Source organism: Tachypleus tridentatus, chromosome 7 (assembly GCF_004210375.1).
Source record: "Tachypleus tridentatus isolate NWPU-2018 chromosome 7, ASM421037v1, whole genome shotgun sequence".
In the NCBI taxonomy this organism is placed as follows: domain Eukaryota; kingdom Metazoa; phylum Arthropoda; class Merostomata; order Xiphosura; family Limulidae; genus Tachypleus; species Tachypleus tridentatus.
In genome coordinates, this window is record NC_134831.1 from 36,049,959 (window position 1) to 36,070,704 (window position 20,746).

The 20,746-nt window shown below is 31.4% G+C and overlaps 1 protein-coding gene across 3 annotated transcripts; it reads right to left on the minus strand.

Moving 5' to 3' along the window:
- Positions 1-1,787: 1,787 nt before the first annotated feature.
- LOC143255432 (dynein axonemal heavy chain 12-like) lies at positions 1,788-18,778 on the minus strand. Of its 3 annotated transcripts, XR_013030649.1 has the most exons (7): positions 18,652-18,778; positions 12,044-12,152; positions 8,723-8,861; positions 6,058-6,198; positions 5,624-5,836; positions 3,099-3,378; positions 1,788-2,630 (listed from the first exon to the last, which is right to left on the minus strand). XR_013030649.1 is itself a non-coding variant. In XM_076511090.1 (6 exons), the coding sequence occupies exons 3-6, from the start codon at positions 8,741-8,743 to the stop codon at positions 3,271-3,273; spliced, it is 483 nt and encodes a 160-aa protein (XP_076367205.1). In that variant the 5' UTR covers positions 8,744-8,861; positions 12,044-12,152; positions 18,652-18,778; the 3' UTR covers positions 2,645-3,270. The 3 variants fall into 3 exon arrangements, 2 of the variants coding, with proteins under 2 accessions (XP_076367205.1, XP_076367206.1); XM_076511090.1 differs by lacking the exon at positions 1,788-2,630 and having other exon boundaries at positions 2,645-3,378; XM_076511091.1 differs by lacking the exon at positions 1,788-2,630 and having other exon boundaries at positions 3,254-3,378; positions 5,652-5,836.
- Positions 18,779-20,746: the final 1,968 nt, after the last annotated feature.

The window sequence follows — 20,746 nt, forward strand, 5'->3', positions numbered from 1 at the left end:
TGCAGCGTGTCCTAATTTCATGAAAGCTTTTTGTTTTTTATCTGCCCAAATAACTTCTCTTTCTTTCTTAGTTAGCTCAGTCAGAGGTTTGCCAACAATTCAAAATGTGGTGTAAACCTACTACAAAATCCTATATATCCTAGAAAAGCAGGAATATCTAACTTTTAGTTCAGGTTTAATACTGTTTTCATTATCATATGTCTTAGATATTCTATTTCTTTTATCAATAACTGACATTTCTTTAGTTTCCTGTATATTACGTAACAGATAAATGTCTTCAACTGTTACAACAATCAATCACTTTTTAAATTCTTCCCCAAACTTTAATTTTCCGTTCTTCTGAGGACCTTATGCAACCGGGGATACATAATGACTGATACTGCCCTCTGTTACCGCTTGTTCAAACATATGTTTCACACTTGTCTATCTCTGGCATTTTATGAGGTTTTCTGCTATAGGTTTATTTTCATTTAACACTATTATGGGACAAACTTGATTTTCACGACCAGGGTCACATCTCTTACAAATATTCTTCTGGTAATGTTATTACGCTTTCTTTGTTTTCTTTCACATTTCCTAAGAAATAAATCATAATTTATTTTACTCTGTCGTGTCTGGTGTTTACTATTTCTCACATGATGCTGTGCTACTGCATCTAATGTTTGTAGCCTTGTCTACTACTGCGTGATTAGGAAATATTACTTTACCTTTCACATTTTCTTTTATGGAACATTCATTAGTTATTACAACAATATTGCTATATTAATTAATACCAATGCTTGTAGCTACAATCTGTGAACACTATGAGTGTAATTATTCCAAAAGAAGTATGAAAGATGTTCTGCACCCTTATAACATATGTATCTGATACCACTGGTGTTTCGATACTTTCGAAATTCTCGTACAGTTGACATTCAAGTTATACAAAGGTTTCGTGTGAACAGGCTGGAAAAGCTTGTAATGAGCATTGGATAAAGAAACAAGGGCTACAAACAGTTAGCCTGATACCAAGTTCACACACAAAAGTCCAATTCCAACATGTGTTTTGAAAATAAAAGTCGAGTTTTTCCCCGAAAAATCTAGATGAGTGATGATATATATTCACTTGTTATCAATGTTCTTCTCTTTTTTTCAATTTGTTTATATTTTCTTAAGGAATATAATAATAAAAAATGTCATGATGATGAGGGAAATAATAAATAAATCTAACTAAGAGTTTGTTTTCTACAAAATTTGTAAACAATTTCTACACGATAGAATAAAAAAAGAATATCAATTTCGATATCTACGTGTGTGAATTATAGAAAATTTGTTTTTAAAATTCAAATAACTTGTATGTAATTTAAATTATGAGATCTATGTGCCATTGGAAAACATTAGGAACAGTATTCAGAACCCCATATGCAGTGATGTTAATGGGACACACACTTACGTGACATTAACAGAGCAGTTTTAAAACTTAGTTTGCCAATCCTCAAAATACGTTTATGGGATTTGATGTGTGACTGGCGACTGAAGAAGCTTTCTTTCATGATACAATTTTTTACGAGATACTGTGACATCTAACGACCTATTTTCATTTCAACAAATGAAAGCAGTGACCGTCTGATAATTAAAAGTTCGGTATTGAATCTTTACCACCATCTATAGTCAGAAATCATTATTAGATGTGATTTTATATGAATTACAGAATATTTGTTTTGAAACTAAACTGATTCATCAAAACTGTTAAAGACAAACAGTTTATTATATTCATTAACTTCTGATCTAATAAACCAATGGTGATCAGAATTAGATAATAAATATCGGGATTAGTACAGCTAATTCAGAATAGGATTTTTACTTATTAACAGCCCTAATGTCGACAATATGCCATAAGATCTAGGTTATTTCTGAACAAGATATCAAGCTAATAATGTAGTGTAATCATAAAAAGTGAATAAAATAAAACCCGACAAACCTTAGAACATACATTTACACTTAACATGAGACATTAGTGTTAGACCTATTACATTGTTAACCGTTACATTTTCTGTATAGTTCCACAAAGATTCTCAACAAGTAGAAGAGTTTATCGTAATAGTATTACAACCACACTATATGTATGTAATGTCTATTCCTGAATGCGTGTTACTTTTCAGACCGGCTTATATACGGCAAATATAGTTTGCGGAATACTATTTAAGTTAACAATTTTATACAACATAATTTATATACATTATAAATTAAATATATTACAGACATTATAATAAAAAAGTTAGTAAAACTAAACTGAAAAAAAAAAATGGAACATACTATACGAAGCACATACCAATGACTTGGAAACATGATTGTAAAGTACATTAAATATTTTTATTGGTTTCAAATCTGTTTAGACATTCTTAAACAGCAGTTAAGTGAAACTGTAATATGGATAAAGAAAGTTATTAAACGAGAACATGAGTTGTTAGTCATACATTCATTCATGGTGATAAATACCAAACATGTTGGATTTAATTTAATTTCTGTTCCTTCAAATAGAAGAGTTACAACTTTTGTAAGAATTCCTCGTTAGATAGTAAGATCTGCTGAGCTACTACAGATAGAACTTCTAAATCAAAACAGGACCAGGCACCACAGGAAGCAAGATCCTTAGAATAAAACATTAAGCTCTGTTCAAATTATTCTATAAAAATTAATATCTATAGAAAACTTCTAATATAAGTTAGCCATCAATTTTGCTTTCATCACATCTTAAATTAAGCAAATTGTTACTGATGATATTGCAACACCTTACATTTGTGAATGTCATTTCTTATAAAAGACAATATATACATATATTAATGAATTAAAGATCATAATAAATTACAAATTATTTACAATCAACTGTAAACTAAAAATACAAACTGTTCAAAAAGTGGTACGTCCTAGATTCTAATACAAACATTTTTAAAAAGCATAACTAGTGTATTGCTGACAATTTATTTAGTATTAATACTTCACTTGTATTTTTGTATTGTGACTTTAGTGGATATCTTTAACCTCATTACCATACAGTAGAAATGATATTTGTTACAGTGAGAAATTGTTTATTTCATGAGGAGCAGAGGATACATTACCTTGAAAAACTTTCCTAAAGCAATATAGTCCAGGCCATCTGAACAATTAAATACAACACACTGCTTTGCAACAGCTTTGGCCAAGTCCTTTGTGGTTTCAGTCTTCCCAGTGCCTGGCTGGTCCTTCAGGAGCACCCCCCAAACGAAGATGCAATGCCCCAAAGAGGTTACGTTAGCAGCGATCAGTGAGAGGAGTAATAACAAGCCAAACAGTGTTTCCCAAATATTCATAGCCATATGTCAGAGATGAGCTTATCACAGAAGTTATCATTTTTTCATCCTAAAATTAAAAGGTGGCATAATTGCTGTCTTACTTCTCAAAGTAACAGAATGTTTTTCTTATTTTAAGTCATTTTAAGACCAAATTTCAAATTAAACTGTCATTTATAATATACATGTTAGTGTGCATGTCTATATATATATATACATTTTTTCACAGTTTGACTTAGAATATGTTCTGATATCATTTTTTACAGATGGTAATATTAAAGAAATAAAGTAGTATTTAAACAACTTAATAAATGAGCTATCAAGAAATGTGCTTTACCTAACTTCTGCGTGTCATGTTCGTATATGCATATACACCTCTACATTTTACTCTATAACTAAACATTTTAAACTGAGAAAACCATTTTCAAATTTGTCCTTTAAGAATTAAAGGGATGAAGGTTACTTTACATAAGACAGTTAGAAAACATGACTGAAAACTGATATAATGGTTGCTAACTTATGGCAACACATTATTTCTTTTATTAAACCTTATTAACCTCATTCATATATAGTTGTAGATAATACAATATGATTCAATGTGTGGTAGATTCAAAAGATTCAATACAAAGGAGCTGTAGGCTCAGTGACATTGTGCTTTCATGTCATGGTTGTCAAGTCCTTGAGAAAGACACATTATTTTGATTGTTTCAGTCTATCAAGCATATCAAGCTGCACAATGGGTACAAATTATTAGCTAAAAGGTTAAACTGTGCTAAACTGGCATCCTTTTCAGGTGGAATGTATCACTACTTTTATTTGCTTGTGCTAGTAAAACTGGAGTTCATTGCTGGTTTCCCAAGAGCTGTCTCAGCACAGGATTGATTTGATTCCAATACTGTACAACCTTTTGAGTCAAATACATACCAATAGTTGTCAGATGAAGATATGCATAATGAAAGACGGGCATCACAGGAACATCAGTAATGGTTTATACAAAATTGTTATTTTTCTAACTGAAATTCTATCAACAAAGCTAACTGTATAACAATACCACATTGAAGAGGCTTCTAAAGTTGTTTAATTAGTATACTCCTATCTCACAATACAGCTGAAATGGAAACTTCCGTGGCAACAATTTGAAAATGACATATCATACACTAGACAAAAAAATATTTCCTCAAAATTAATATCTCAGAAGTGAGTAGATGAGAATAATTTTTAAGTAAAAAAGTCAGAGATAATCCAGTTATTCATGCTAAAACATCCTCTCTGGACAATTGCTGACACTAAATAAAATATTTATAACAGCAGCACTTTAGAGAAAGAACCTTTAGTTTTAATTCCAACATAACATTTAATAGGAATAAAATCCTTTGAATCTACACTAGGTGAAGTAACAATCACATGAACTTGCAAACTCATAATAAGGAAAGGAAAAATTATCAAAAGCCCTCCACAAACTAAGTAAAGTTAACAGAAAATGTTATGATAAAAAGTGAAGTATGAATCACAGGAAGAAGCAAAAAAATTTATACATGTGTATAAGTGAGTGCTGAATCATGTAAATTTCAGTAAAGAGAAAGTCAGCTGCACTAGTAGGGTGTGTCACACCCTATTGGTGGAGAGTTGTCACGTGCTCATTTGCATGCTACAACACAGTAATACCCTATGGAAACAAGTGAATTTGGACCCTCAATACTAGTGGTGAGTGAAAATATTTGCATATATAAAGCAGCACAAATAGAGGAAAGCTATTATGTAAGAAGAAGTAAGATTGTATCAGAAGTATGCCTTATCATGTATGGCTCATGAACTTTTTATAACTGGCTCCAGTATTTCCTTTTATTTTAGTTGTTAATCTGAATACATTGTTTTTATTATAACAAATGTTCTATGTAACACCAGCCTACAACTGAGTATCTGAAGTGTTCTTTACCTGTTGACAGTACTAAGATCACATACCTGAAGCATTCTTTTCCTGTCAAGGTGAATATTTCAAGTGATTTTTTTACCTATTAGCAATAATAAAATTAAGTATCTCAACTGTTCTATGGTTAGCATTAATATCAAATTTCAGCATACATTTACATAAGAAATGTTAGCCCCCCAGTGATATAATGGTATGTCTCTGGACTTATGCTGGTAAAAATCAGGTTTTGACACCCATGGTGTAGCTTTTTACAAAATAACTAAACAAACAAACAAGAAATATTAATTGATATCATGAAACTGGGCAACACCTCTTCATCTTAAGCTATAATTTGTTCATTTATATTTTTCTAGCATTATTAGTTATTGATGTGAAGTGCTCTAACCTGCCAATAATATCTAAGTTGACTTAACCATATAAAATCATTTTCAGATGACACTTTGTTTTCTATTAAAGTAGCCAACACATCTCGAGCATGCACATCCAGTACAACCAGACACCCAAGGGTTATCCTTGTCTGTTGGGGAAAATTTCCTTTCACTAATGTCACAACTTTCTCTATCTGCCTATTGTTTTGTTCCAAGTATTTATCCAAAGCCTGAAATTGTAGTCAATGTAAAAAAAAAAGTAAATTACTGTAATGCAATGCTAAAATATTTGATTTTGTTGTTCCACTGTTAAAATGATTTATCTCAAAACCTTATTAAAAGTATTCAAACTGCAAACTACATGTTTTGAAGAATAACAAAATATTTCAACAGATGTTACATTTACAAGCATCACTTTTGTGAAACTTTTAATGTAAAATCAACAACATACTTCTAGTCCATTCTTTATAGCTTGATGAATGTCTGCTGTCCGGTATGTCTGAGAAATACAGAGAATAGCTTGTCCTGGCCATTTCATTACCCACGACTCACGAGGAGATTCACAATATGATCTAATAGATCTAGATATCACCTATCAAACCATGAAGAGCAATAATTTATTTTTAATGAATGTACAAGGCATGCTCATTAAGAATATGTAAATTCCAGTTCCTATGTTATCCTATCAGATTTTGTTAAATATAGTCAAAATTTTAATACATGAAACAAAAATATTCAGTAAACATTGCAAAATTAGTAAAATGAGCCCTGATTTACACATTCTTGTTACTTACAAATGCCTGAAATCCACTATGACTTACATACAATTTTCCTACTTATAAAAGTGAAAAACTTTTGACCTGTGATTTAAATAATATTCTCTCACACACATAATAAAATAAATACAAACACAATCTCTTCATATTTTTACCTATCTAGCAAAATACATGATCTATTTACTTTCCACACATGGTACCTATATCCTATAAAAACAAAACAACATAAAAACATGACTTATTCATAAAGATAATACATCTTAATGTAATACATGACTAGTACATTCTTCTCACATACAAATATAATACAAAACAATGATTCCTAATACATATTTTGCCAAAAAATATTGATATAATATTTCTACTCCTACAAAAACTTCGAGTTAGGTACCCGTATAAACAGAATAATGAGATACAACATGACAAGTACACTTTTCTTACTCTCTCAAGTACAAAATACATCACATATATTTTGACACACAGGATACAGTAATCCTTAATTACTTACATATTCTTCTTTCTCAATCTTACAAAACACACACATACACAAATAGCAAGGCTTATAAATTTCTTGTGCTTCAAAATGGTATAAAAAATGTCAGTTTATACACTGATTGTATTGTGCTGAAACATATTCTTTTCAAATAAAATTATAATATAAAAAGAGAATAATTTTTATGTTATTTTTAATTATAAATGATAAAAAGATGCATCATTATATATATATATAGAAAGAAATAATTTCCTATTTGCATAATAATTTGTATAAATAGCATTATATAAGAGCAATTGTTAACTACAAAAGTAATCCAAAACATGTTATTAAATACATTTTTCCTTACTGGTAAAAACAAACAAACCCATATCTTATGCATTTTTCAAATTGATAATATTTACATACATAATGCATAAACAATACAACTTCTATAATATTCTTACTCACATACATATTTCCAAGATAATCATGACTTAAAATTCTGTTTCTTTGCATAGGTAACACTGATAATTGCATGATTCTAATTCTTCCAGAACTGTGTATTAGCACAAGAAGTCATAAATTCAATTTCAGGTTATTTCAAATAGAAGGTAAATGTGAAATTTCAGAATTTTACATATTGAGTGCAATCCTGTGGTATGAGCTGTGTATGTCCCCTTTTGCTTTATAACTGCAGACAGTATTTTTACTCCAAATGTCTCTAATACATTCCCATAAAGTTTCTTTGGTAGTAGCATTTGATTCATCAAGTTTCTGATTCATCAAGTTTCTGATTTATCAAATTGGTCAAGATTAAGGCTCTGTGGGGACCATTGCATCATTTGAGAATCTTTTAATATGCTAATCACTGATGGTCCATGAGCTGGTCCATTATTTCATCCATTTTGCAAAGGTTTCTTGTTGCATTAGTAGAAAAGCATTCCAAAACCATCACACGGTCTCCTCCCATACTTGATGGTAGGTGTTATGAATTGAGGTAAGTAACTTTCACTTTTCTTCCTTCAGTTATACAATCAATGCTTTGAACTAAATATTTCAAACTTGTACTTACCTGTCCATAACACCATTTTCCGATCATCAATAATTCAGTTTTTGTACTTTTTAGCAAATCTCAGTCTCTTGAAAATACTTGGAGATCAAAGTTAATTTTTTTTAACAGCTATACAATTGAATGTACACTTTTCTATCATTTAGCACATGGTCTTTATCTCATGCATGAGGTCAATAGCAGTCTTTTTTCTGTTGCAAATGCTGCATAAACAAAACACACAAGTGTCATTGTGTTAAGGTGTTCTGCCTCTTCCTTTTCTATTTTCAAATTTATTTATCTCAGTTTCATGATCTGGGGTGTACTTGACAGTGTTTGGGAACATTTGAAGCCTGCAGCCAATTGTCAGGGGTAATCCAACCAGCATTATGTGAAGCTTTTATTAAAATCTCTACTCTACTGACAATTATTTATACTTGTTGGGCCATGGCATGACAACAAAAAATTAATATATAGTATTAAACACTGTTTTTATCAAGGTTTAGTTGTGGAGTGCTATTCAGTTGACTTATTTTAGCATATCCCAAATTTGATCAGTATGTTCATTCAAGCAGAAACATTATTACATGCCCTTGTTACAAGTATATTGAAATTCCCAAAGAATGATAAGTATTCTCAACAAGGCTCATTCAATTTTCAACAGAGACCAGTGAAGCATTGCCATAGCATTGAAATCCATATTTTGTTATGGCATAAAAGAATTAGTCCTATAAAATAGTAAGAATAAGAAAATATTTTCTTGTTCTAACACATGTACATGTTATTGTATGTAAGTACAGAACCTAAAGGAACTTACTTTGTGAATGCCATCTTTCATAATCCCTTCTAACTGTAAAAGCCATTTCTCTACCTGTCCTCAAGCACGAGAGGTAGATATTGTTTCTGTCAACTCTTCTCACCCTCACTGCTCTCCATATGAGTTATGTCCAGATAATCTGTAAAGTTTGTTCTTTTTATAATCTGAGACTGGGCCTTAAAGATTATACATAGAGTTTGCTGTTTGTTACATCTTTGCACTTGTGTAGAAAAATGTTTACATTTATCAGGCAGGCTGTAGTATGGCCTATGTAGGAATGGCTAGAATTGTTCATAAATATGGAATTTCAAATATCTTTACAATAGGTCATAGAACTTTACAATAGCAATAGCGTTACCTTTAATAACAAACATATGTAATGATCAAGTTATAAGTTCTGGAAGTGTCTGTAAATATTACAATAAAAAGTTTGAATTTCTTCTTTCTTCTTTTATATTACATGATAACTCAAAATTCAAAACAATTATGTCAACCAAATTCACTTAGGTGACATAATGTAAAATGAGGTCTTTACTTTCATAAGTGTTATTTACTAAAGGTAATTAAAGAAACAAATTGTAATTCTCGTGGAATAATGTTATCATTATCCCTGGAGGAAAACCTTCTAACAGAAATTGTTGTTCCTTGAAAAACCTTAAGAACATGGAGAAACAGGAAGTAAGACAATAATTGATGAACAATAAGTATTAAATAACTTCTCAGGCTTTTAAATGAGTACTCATATTTGTATTAATCAATTTATTTGCACTATCATCACGAGTTTTTTTTCTTTCTTGATGTACCATCTTTGGGCTCAATTACCTAAGCCTTCTACAAGTGCAAGATGTTTAGTAAACAAAAGAATCTTACAGAACAACCCAAATTAGAAGTTGCCTAGCAACAACTAAAATAAAATGTGCCTAAGTTTCTGTAAAATAATAAGCCTAATGGCTAATAAGGTAAAATAAAATAATGTTACAAAGTCAAGAAACGGAGCAAGTCATATTAATATTGTAATTTGTTAACATAATGCTAGAAAGATAAAAACCAACATCAAAAAGTAAAATCAACAAAAAGAAATTAATAAAAATTTAGGGTACTTTTTATAAAAGCAACAGAGAAATGCATGGTTTGATTTCTTTAACAATAAGTAATCAGTAAGTATGAAGGGGGATTCCAAGATTATGGTTAATGTCTATAGCAGGACCACAGTCATGAGGTGCAATTCTAATGGCTTCCCTATTGATTTTCATTCTGGTATTACAGTCCTTGGCAATGATTTTTATATTCTTGAGATCAACATTGTGGTTTTCCTCTCAAGTGTATAATGCAATGCCTGAAGTACCTACAGAAGCATGTGCAAAGTCTCTTTGATGATGTTTCATCCCAATATTAACAAAACATTTAGTCTTTCTAATGTATTCTTTTTATGCTCACATGATATGTTGCAAACAAAGTGTTTTTACATGGAAGTCTGATATTTAGACTTAACCTTGATTAAAATATTGCACAAGTTAATCGGGCACCTGAACATAATTTGAATGTTAAAGGTATTCATTATTCTTTTCATTTTTCTCCAAGTTCTTAAAAGTAGGATATCACCATCCATAGTTTATTTTTCTGTTTAATGGTACTTTCCTCATTAAAAAGTTTTTGACAGTCTTTTTTTTATCAATTTTTCGAGATATTTATTATTACTAAAAGTCAATTCAAATTGTAGAGGTTCAGTTTCTACATAGTAGTTTGCTGCATATTCTATGCACTCTACATGGTGAGGTTTCAATGATACTATTTTTAACAGATACAGGATGCTATCTGATAAACAGTTGTTGTTATTGCAGGTCATAATTATTCTTTATAACCATTCCCAACATTACCTCTACTGTTACTCCTGAAGATAATGTCATACAAACAGTGAAATGTGTAGTCTTTTAGGGCAAGTCCTTTTTTTAGTAATTATTTATCATGTGAGATTTTAAATTTTATTGCTTTTAATTATGAATACATCTTTTATACAAGTTTCATTTTAAAATTATTTAGGTTTACTGTTGTTTTTTTTTCATTTTTGCTTCGTAACTTGTGATTTGAATTGTTTTGTTAGATCCTGCTGTTTACTAAATGTTTTGAGCATGTAAAGGCTTAGGTAATTAAGCTGAAAGCTTGTGCTTTAAACTAAAAAAATGTGGTAAAAATATGAATGAATTACTTTATACAAATAAAATTTATAGTTGGTACCTCACTGTATTTAGAACACAGTTATAAATACAACCTTCCTAAGTCTGTTGAAACACTGCACTAAAAAAAAATAACAACAAGCAAACAACTAAGGAAAATCTTATATTTTTGGAAACAACAAAAGCAGGGCTAACTCATTAATGTCTTTCTCCACCAGTATGTTGTATCATCAAAAAATTAGGAATGTGGTTTATCATATCACATCAAATTCTTTCATTGATTTACTGCCTAAAATATACACAATAACAGATACAAATAGCTTTAAGCTAAGCACTGAAGCTATGTTTACTGTTTGCAATCTGAGATAAATAATTTTCAGATTGCTTTTTTAGCTGCCATTTGACAGTTTTTATTGTTTTCTTTGCACAGTGTAGCTGAATATTTTAAATTTTGATTAATGTTGATGGAATAAATTGTTATATATATGACGACAATTAAGCTTTAAAAGTTGTCCAACTGTCTTATCCCCGAAAAAAATGCTTGCTGTTAGTGAATATAATTGCTTCTAGTGACATGCGTATATCCCCTTCAAACTGCCACTTTTCACAGATTCTGAAAACAAATGTAGTTGAACACTTGGTTAAAAAAGTAGTTAATAATGATGCTTCAGCGAGACAAGTACCTACAATTATGCTCCTTTAAAAGTAAAAGAAATCATTGCTCTTACCCATTACCTTGCAGTTTAACCACGATATAGCCAATACCTCTGCATTTACAAGGATTATACATCCACTTTAGTAAGTACATTTACTGATAATGTGTTTTGCATAAGTAAATAAATAGTGAGTTCTACAAATAAACAAAGGAGATTTCAATAAAGTAACCAGTCAGTCTATTTTAAGTAGATATTACACATTTATTTTAACATATATGCATCAAATCTAAACGTATTTGTCAATGTATTCTAAAACAAGTCCCCACAAAATCAAAGGGTTGCAAACAAAATAGGTAATTTTTTAAAATGTGAATATTGCTAACACACTGAAAAATGTAGCTAATCTATAACATAAACCATCAAAATATAAATTAAAATATGGTTTATACTATTTATAAACTGGGAATAGAACAATTTCCTTGCAAACTCACCTCTTTGGATCTTTTGTTTCTGACAAGATTTCTAAAAGTTTTTATCATTAGATAAAAAGAAAAACCTTGGAAAATACAAGCGTTTCTTTTCCAGGTAGTCATTTAAGCCCTATGAGATAAAAATATGAAAATACAAAATAAAGCACTAATTGATGCAAAATGTATGTTGTAAAATATTATGTTCAATCAATTCCAATATATTTTTAATGAGTTCCTTGGACATCAGTTGCAACAAATGTGACAAATCTATTGTAGCTCATCCTTTTATGATAATACATATAATGTGTTTTTAAGCTGATAACACAACTACAGCAATTATACAACTTTGAATATAATTCAGAGAAGATTATAATAGAATATAAATATCAGTTTATGATTTGAATGATGAAAAAAATTAATTATATTAATTATTACAAAGTCAAATTGTTGCCATTATTGCAATAACAAATACATTTTCATCTGGACTTTTTTAACCACTATGGTTAAAAAGTCAAATTATCATTGGTTGAAACCATTTCCTGCTTCACATTGGACATATAGAAAGTCAAATTTACAAATTTTGCACTTTAATAACAAACAAAATTACTTATTGTACCAATCTTTCTAGAAATGTAGTATCAAATTTTTGGTAAAAAAAACATTAGTTTTTTTTAATCACAGTACATTATTATATTAGAATATAAAGCAAAGTGATAATGCAATAATATTGTTTTTCACCTTACAATAAAATAAGATTAACCAAAAATAACACTAATAACCTCAGTCTTCTCAATACAAAATAAAATAGTATTATTTTTAGATTTTTGTCCAAGAAAATATTCGGACAAAGCCCTATAGTTGAGAAGTTCTTTTAGATTTTTGATTAATTTGAGGAGGGGTTTTAGATTCATGAAAAGAATAGCTTCCTTCATCCTTACATTATTGTATACTAAATAAATTCTGATAGGAGCAATAGACTTAGTCACTTTGTGATTAGCACTGCATAAATAATGTTATTATGTAGCAAAAGCCCTCCACCAACATGAAGACATCATAACTTGTGAATGCAAAAAATACAAAGTTGTACTGGAAGTGTGGAGGAAGAGTGGAAAATTTGTGCAGAAGTGGGTATTTTAAGGTAGGGAAAACGTTAACTTTCAAGATGATATACATTTAATCACACAAAAACTAAAATCCCACATTAATATAGTGAAGGGACTGGTGCAAGATTTACCTATTTCAGCTCCATTCAGAGAGCACCCAAAGAAACTCATGGAGTGTGACACCCAATAGCAGGAGCTTCACATGGATATACTTGTGGGATACTACTTGTGCAAAATTTTGAGAAATAAAAGTACTCTGAGTGGCACCTCGAGCCACTTTACAGAATCCTGTAAAATAGAGAAAATGTATTCATCTGACTAAGGATGGAAAGTAGATTGGAAGATAGCAGACTGGAATAGGCAGTAACTCACAGGAGATGAGACAGCCAGGTGATGAAGATAGTGTGTAATGAAAGTGGGAGATGTAGTCCACATGCCAGTCTGTAAATGTCATCAAGTAGCCATCAAAACAAGAGGCAAAAGAATGGGTGAGGTGGGAGATTTGATGAGAAGAAATATGAAACAGCCTGCAGATATTGACATCCAATGAAAAGTAGACCAACAACAGCAGTTGACAAACTAAGCCTGTAAGTTTAGATAGTGATAAGTCCCTCAAAGAAGAAAATCCCAGGAAGAAAGAAGTGAAGAAGGAGCCAGGAAATTATGAGATGTAGGCTAGGTAGCAAGATACAGCATAAACAGAATGTGACAGAAGAAACAAGTCAGATTGAGCATGGAGTTGTGAAATGGAAGGGAAGTATGTGAGAAGGAGGAATCACCTTCCCAAATGCTGAAGTCTTAGAAAGGAAAGAGACCAGACACGATAAAGTAAAAGATATGGAGGATAGAAAAAGGTATGGAAAGAGTTCAAAGCATAGAAGTCATAGAGATGGTGACCTAAGGGAAGGAGTAAGAGGAAATAGAACTATAGGGAAATTTAATATAAGGAGTAGGTGACCATTGGCTCAGAGAAACTGGGTAAGAGTATGCAAGATTATTAAGGTCCAAACTGGGCAAGGGAACAGGGCAGGGATATCTATGGAAGGAGAGAAAAATATGGATAGAACTGGGGAAGACAATACCTTACAAAATCAGGAAAGAGATAATGGGTGGTAGACAAGGCAGGCTAATAACCAACAATGGTAGAGAGAGCCAACCCTTTGTTGAAAAATATTGTAAAAAAAGAGAGATAGCCAACAATGAGACAGTCAGGATGAAGATGGTGATGAATAGGTCAGAATGAAAAACACTATTACACTGGTAGATAGACAGGGTAGATGAGCAACAAGAATAAGACAGGAAAAAGATCACCAAATAAGAATGTCTGGTTTGACAGGTAATGGATTGGATAAATCCCAAGTATGAAATCAAATAGCAACATGTTGCAGCAAGAAAGAAGGTGTGAGAGGAAGGGAGATAGCAAGACAGAAGGCAAAAAAGAAAACCAGTGATGAGTCAGTCAAAGAGGTGCCACAAGGGCCCATAATAAAAATCATGGAGGTGTGGTAAAAGCACAGATGCATAGATTCCCCAGGAGAGAGCTCACTCATCTGAAAACCCAAAGTCAATAAACTATTCCATGGGGCAGAACAAAGTCTGGTCAAGATATATGGTCTGCATTGAGGTTTACAACATATAGTACATGACAGACAATAAGGCAAATGTATTGAGAAGTGACACAAGAAAAAGAAGGTATAGGGTTTGAAAACAAAGAGTCCTGGATCTGATACTTTTCTGACACTTGATATAAGATATGACTGTGAAGTTTAAAGAGTGAACCATAACTAAATGATCCAACAGGAGGGGTAGAAAATGGGAACTTGCCCAAAGTACTGCCAAAGTTTGAGTACATTAAGCTGAAGTCAAGATACATCCTTGATCAGAGTGTTCAACATAAGGTTGTCATTCAGAGATGCCTCTCTTCCTAGTAAGAATATATTGGTGAAAAAGGCATAAGAAAAATTTGGGTGGAAGTAGGTGCACATTTATAGTGGTATCGAAGTGGTAGACAGCCACTCAAAAATGTCTGTGAGAAGAGAAACAGTAGGTCCAAAGGTTCCTGTGATTCATTACACTGGTTGATATGAGCATGGCCAGTAGAATAAACAGTTTCAGGAAAGCTATAGTTACTAAAGACAAAAGAGTCTCTCAGGCAACACGAGTAGGACAGACTCACATCCCAGTGAGAGAATGTTCCATCATTTGCAGATAGACAGGGTAAGCTTCAGCCCAGCTGAGAAAGAAGTTGAAAAAATACTCCCAGAAAAACAAGGTATTTGATGGGATAAGAAGAAATTTAGAAGTCTTGGCAAGCCATCCTTCAAAGACAGTTTCCTACAGAAGGAAAAGTATGAAGGTAAGACTTCTCCCTGTTAATGGGACAGAAGAAGCCAATCATTCATGCAATAATGAAAATCATAGAGCAAGTTCTTTCAGATGGTACACAAAAACCTTGACTGTTCTGTTAAAGACATAGGAGGTCAATGCAATGCTAAAAAGAAAAAAGGATTGCTGAACTGGAAAGAATGATTTCAAGAAACAAATTTGAAATATCTTTAAGACTCAGCATTGGGAATATGAAGAAACATATCTGAGATGCCATTCTTGCTCATCCAAAGTCCAAGGAAAAGAACCAACAAAAGAGTAAAGAAATTTTCCATGCAAAATGAGGGATGACCACCTAGCAGATGAAAGTGGAAGGTAGATTACCAGCCTCCAGTCCCCAGTTTTATTGGGGACCACAAACAGGTGAAAGTAAGACCCTCTCTATGACTTGTTTGTGCAATAGATCTGGCACAGTGACTTCCAGATATTGAAGATAGATGTAATTTGAGAGAGAAGTGAAGTTAACCAGCCAGTAACTGAGAGAAGAATTGAAGGGACAGTCCATGAAAACTAACAAGTATGACCCATCTAACTGCAGATAGTTGTTAACAAAGATGTGCATATCACAAAGACCAGCCCCCATGACAACTGAATCTGCTCCATTGTCATTGATGAATCCAGAAAGTCTGACACTGGGCTGAAGAGTATTGAGCAAAAGGATAAGATAGGAAAAGGGTAAAATATAGGAAGTGGGAGGAGTATAATGATCCAAGTAAACAGGGAAAGAGTAGTAGTACAGTCTATGGCAGAAAGGAGAAGGGAACAGGAATTGCCTGAAAATTCAAGTAGGGCTTGATGAATTGTCTCTTACATGAAGTGAAGAGAGGAAAGGTAATAAAACACAGAAAGTAGTATTAAGCAAAGACAAGAGAACTAAGCACTGGAGAGTGAAATCGACCTCAGTGGGCTTGCTCCCAAACAGGCAAGAGATTTCAAGGTCTATGACTCTAGAAGGAGGAAGTTCAGTTAACTGTAGGCCATGATAAAGGAATTAGAAAGCAAGAAGGACAAGAAATAAGATCACTGGCATGGGGTAGATCTATAAAGGAAGCAATATTAACATCATTATCAGAAGATGGGAAAAGAATACAAAATTATTTAAGTTGGGAGTTGTGACGTAGAGAATGGGAAATATATTAAAATGGAATGAGAGATAGAGTGATACAGTCCAAATAGCATGAGGATGTCTGAAAATTCTCCTCAACGACAAGAGGGTTCTCAAAGCATAACCAGAAGGGGAAGACAAACAGTAAAAGTTGTCTTTCTCATCATATTCCTTCTCAGAATGAGGGGAAATAATTCTTGGCTGCATAATAAAACCTACTACCCTATGCACAATGGCTATCATGCCATTTATGTTTAACATGTCTTCAGTAGCCAAATTAGGAAATTGACTATTGCAAGGTTATTCCTCATCTCAGCAGATGCCAAGTTGCATGAACTTGAAAGTTCATAGTTTGATAAACTAAAGAAAACAAAGTTCCTTTATTAGATTGCAAACCTCTGTAAGTTATGAATACAACAAAATACATCAAATACACACAGTGCTAAGGAAGATTAATGAAGAATCTCAGTGGAAAATCTCAGTGCAGGAAGGTTATGTCATGCTCATATTAGGTGGAGGGCTTTTATTACATAATAACATCATTATGTAATGGTGAAAATCATGAGAAATCTAGTGAGTGTTGGTTGAAGTTGTCTAAAGAATTGTGGAATGCAAATCTCTCAGGCAGATGCACAAGAAAAGATTGCTTTCTGTGTGAAGAGGTTAGTATGGTCTCAGAAGTAAGACATTTTTATATTAATGAATGTATTATTGTGAAAAGTGTGAACTATCTAAAATATTTATCAGTGTTAATATAATACAATTCAGAAAATGATGGTTTAATTAAACACAAGTGCAATAATAATGTGAATTTACTGAGCTTATTTGGAAATATGCAATCCACTTTGTTGATTTTAAAAGTAAAATATACACAAAACTTTACTTAAAACACATTGATAATAGCAAAACAATTATGTCATTAACTGAAATGTTGTGGAAAGCAAAATATAATTTAAAACTAAGCAATTACACAAGAAAAAGTGGAGTGGTCCACAAATGGCATCTAGCACATGAGTGGCATGTGCATTTATGTTAGCAATTTGCTTACAGATGTGAAGTGTGAAAGTTGGGTAAAGTTAGCAATGAAGTGGATGTAAGGAGGGTATTCCTAACAGTTGGCCAGACTTCTATAAAAATTATATATCAGTGGTGAAGTGAAGGTGACAACAGCTGAGTGCTTAGCAGGACATATGCGTTATAAAATATAAACAAATAAAAAAACAATTAACTATTTTGTTTATTTGATTTATATGTGTATATATCTTTATTTAAGTTAGGTAGTGAAAATTTATGACCATTTTGTTTTCTTGAATATTTTTATAGATACTTTTTAAATTTATGATGGGGAACGTCCCAGAGGTGAAAACTGCCATTGAGTATACTAAAGTTATCTTCTGAATGAGATTAAACAGTTTCAACAAAAGGACTGCAATTTTACCTTTGAATCAGTTCCAACAACTCACTGGATTTCTTTAGTTTCTCTAAATTTTTTCAACCTGGAGAACTGCCAGAACATGTCTGTCTAAAACAGCAGCTTTCATGGTGTCTCTCCAGTTCTTGTCTACAGTTGTGAATCATCTGTATTGTATGATAAGTATTAAGATGATGTTTTTTTTATATAATTGTTTGAATAATTACATCTAAGATGTTGGAACACATTTAAAGTTTAAATGTACCACAAAATTATTTAAAGGTGGTGCTACCCGTAACAATAGATTTAAACAAATAAAAATATGTTTTCTATTTGTATTTCTTTCCTGTATGGAATGTTTTTAATAACTGCATTTTATTTTTATCACAACTACATTTTTCTATTTCAACTAATAAGTATAAGAAGATAATTGAATTACACAAAGCACTAATAATTATATTTGATGTTTAAAATACTAAGCTATATACATAAATATGTATATAAAGAGAAAAAAAAGTCAGAGATAAAAGAATAATATATAAATTGTCTTCACACAAGCAATAAAATACTACTTATACAAATTCTAAAAACATTGAGGAAATATTAAAATAGTTGTAGTGCATACCTTCCCTCCTCTGGCATTTGAGCCATAATATCAGGGGAACTAAAGATTGGCTCTAAATATAGCCATGTAGCTTGAACTTTTAACCACTCATCAATTATCTCTCCTAACATCAACAACTTGTGTTCCCACTCTGTAAAATGAAAAAATAAAAAAGTGAAAATACTTCACAATTTGAAATATATAGTATATGAAATATAAAGGTATATATAGTGTTTATCATAAAATAAAAGTAATATTTAACAAAGAAAAAATCATTAGAACATAATTAATTTGATAAAAATATTTTATCAAACATTTTTTATATTTATGAAACATTACCTTTAAGTTTCTCTAAAAACACAGTAAACATTACTCCTTAGTATAACACGTTTCTATTACACTATCATTTCAAACATAGTCCTTTTTGGATTTTTTTCATGTATATATCTATCTTTATGTGTATTTTTCTTTAAGAAAACAATACACACACATACACATGTATATGATTATATCTGTACTTAAAAAAAATTGAGAATGACCATCAACTATGTTACAAAAAAAAATTAATTTTTTTGCAGCTTACTTTAACCACAAATAGAGTTAGCTAGCATTCCTGTCAAATGAAATGTGTGTATCAACATAAAACTAATTTATTCGTTGTGGGCCTGGACTATTAATGAAATATCCAGTTCCAGACAAGAAAGAAGACTGAATATTGTTTGTGAGTTTGTAAAATTTTAGTATATAAATAATTATTTCTCATAATTATTTTTAATAACTGTTATATAAATTGTATTGTTTTTTGTATATCAAAATTGGTTTGTGTTAAGAAACTTGTGTGTATTAATCCTGTTGGCAAATATTGTAAATTTAATACATTGTGACATTTAATTATCTTCTAAATTAAAATTAAAATGTCTAGTTATTTGAAATCGTAATATGTAATGTATGTAACGTAATTAGTTGTAGACTAATAGATAAATTATAATATGTAACATCACATGTAATAAATGTCAATATTATTTTCATTTTTTACCTTAGAGTTCATCAACTCTGAGTGCTTTTTGGTATGGTTAAAGCTTTATCTACAATGTGTTTGTACTCGTCACAAATCCTACAAGATAAAAACTTATACATGTAATGCCATGTTAGTTAAAATTAAATAAAAGTAGGCATTTATGAAGAAAACTCAAAACTGCATGTTAAATATATAGAGCAATCAAACAATTTCTCTTAAGTGTTTAGTTTTTCACATCTGTATAATCAAAGTGTGTTTTCTTTAACAATAAATCATTACTTCTTGGTGTTCTTGTGTGTCAATCATTTGTGCAAACACAGGTATCTTAACCTTTAGTGAATACAGTGTAACGTGGTTTCATACACTTACTGCTACAGTAATTATATCTCATACACTAAGCCAATAATGTACAGTGACTTCTATTGCTTACTTGTGTCAAAGAGGCATTAAAAACAGGAAGTTCAATTCCAATAGCTGTTCAGCAAACTTATTCCTTTCAGCAACCATCCTATTCAAAAAATCCTCCACAATAAGCAGTTTGAATATTCCAACTGGAACAGCCTCTTGTAGCAAACCTGTAACCAGTTGAGGCTATGCAATAAAATAAATATTAGTTGGACAGATACATTTAGCTTGAACAATCAGCCACCTGTCAGTTTATACCAGTATTCCAGTGCACTGTCAGTGTCTGCTATTGTATCTGTCATGGATGAAGCAGTGAAAAAAAACCCTAGTATTTACACTCCAGTCCTCTTGAATCATCAGGCTCACAAGGTTCATAATTACTACCTACTTCATCCTCTTCAAATGACTGTGCATTGGAATTTTGTAAATTACTTGCAGTTTCATTCAGAGTAAAACTCTAAACAACTTTGCTATCTTGTTGCCATAATAGTAATCAAAACAAGGCACTGCAGAAATCTCAGGTCATGTGAACTGAAATTTTAGTAAAAAATATTTTCTACTATTTGAAAGAGGGAAACACACATGCATGATCATTGTACAATACTAAAGGACTGTTTATCTGTTTGCTTACACACAAGTTATAGCATCTTTGCTGATTGATGTGTTAACACATCATTAGTGCCTGATTAATAG

Excerpts from the sequence above, each read along its gene's own strand:
- LOC143255432 (XM_076511090.1), bottom strand. The coding sequence starts at position 8,743 with ATGAAAGATGGCATTCACAAA. Across the intron at positions 6,199-8,722 it reads TGAAAGATGGCATTCACAAA|GTGATATCTAGATCTATTAG; the intron begins GTAAGTTCCTTT and ends ATGGTTTGATAG. Across the intron at positions 3,379-5,623 it reads AACTTAGATATTATTGGCAG|GATGAAAAAATGATAACTTC; the intron begins GTTAGAGCACTT and ends TTTTAATTTTAG.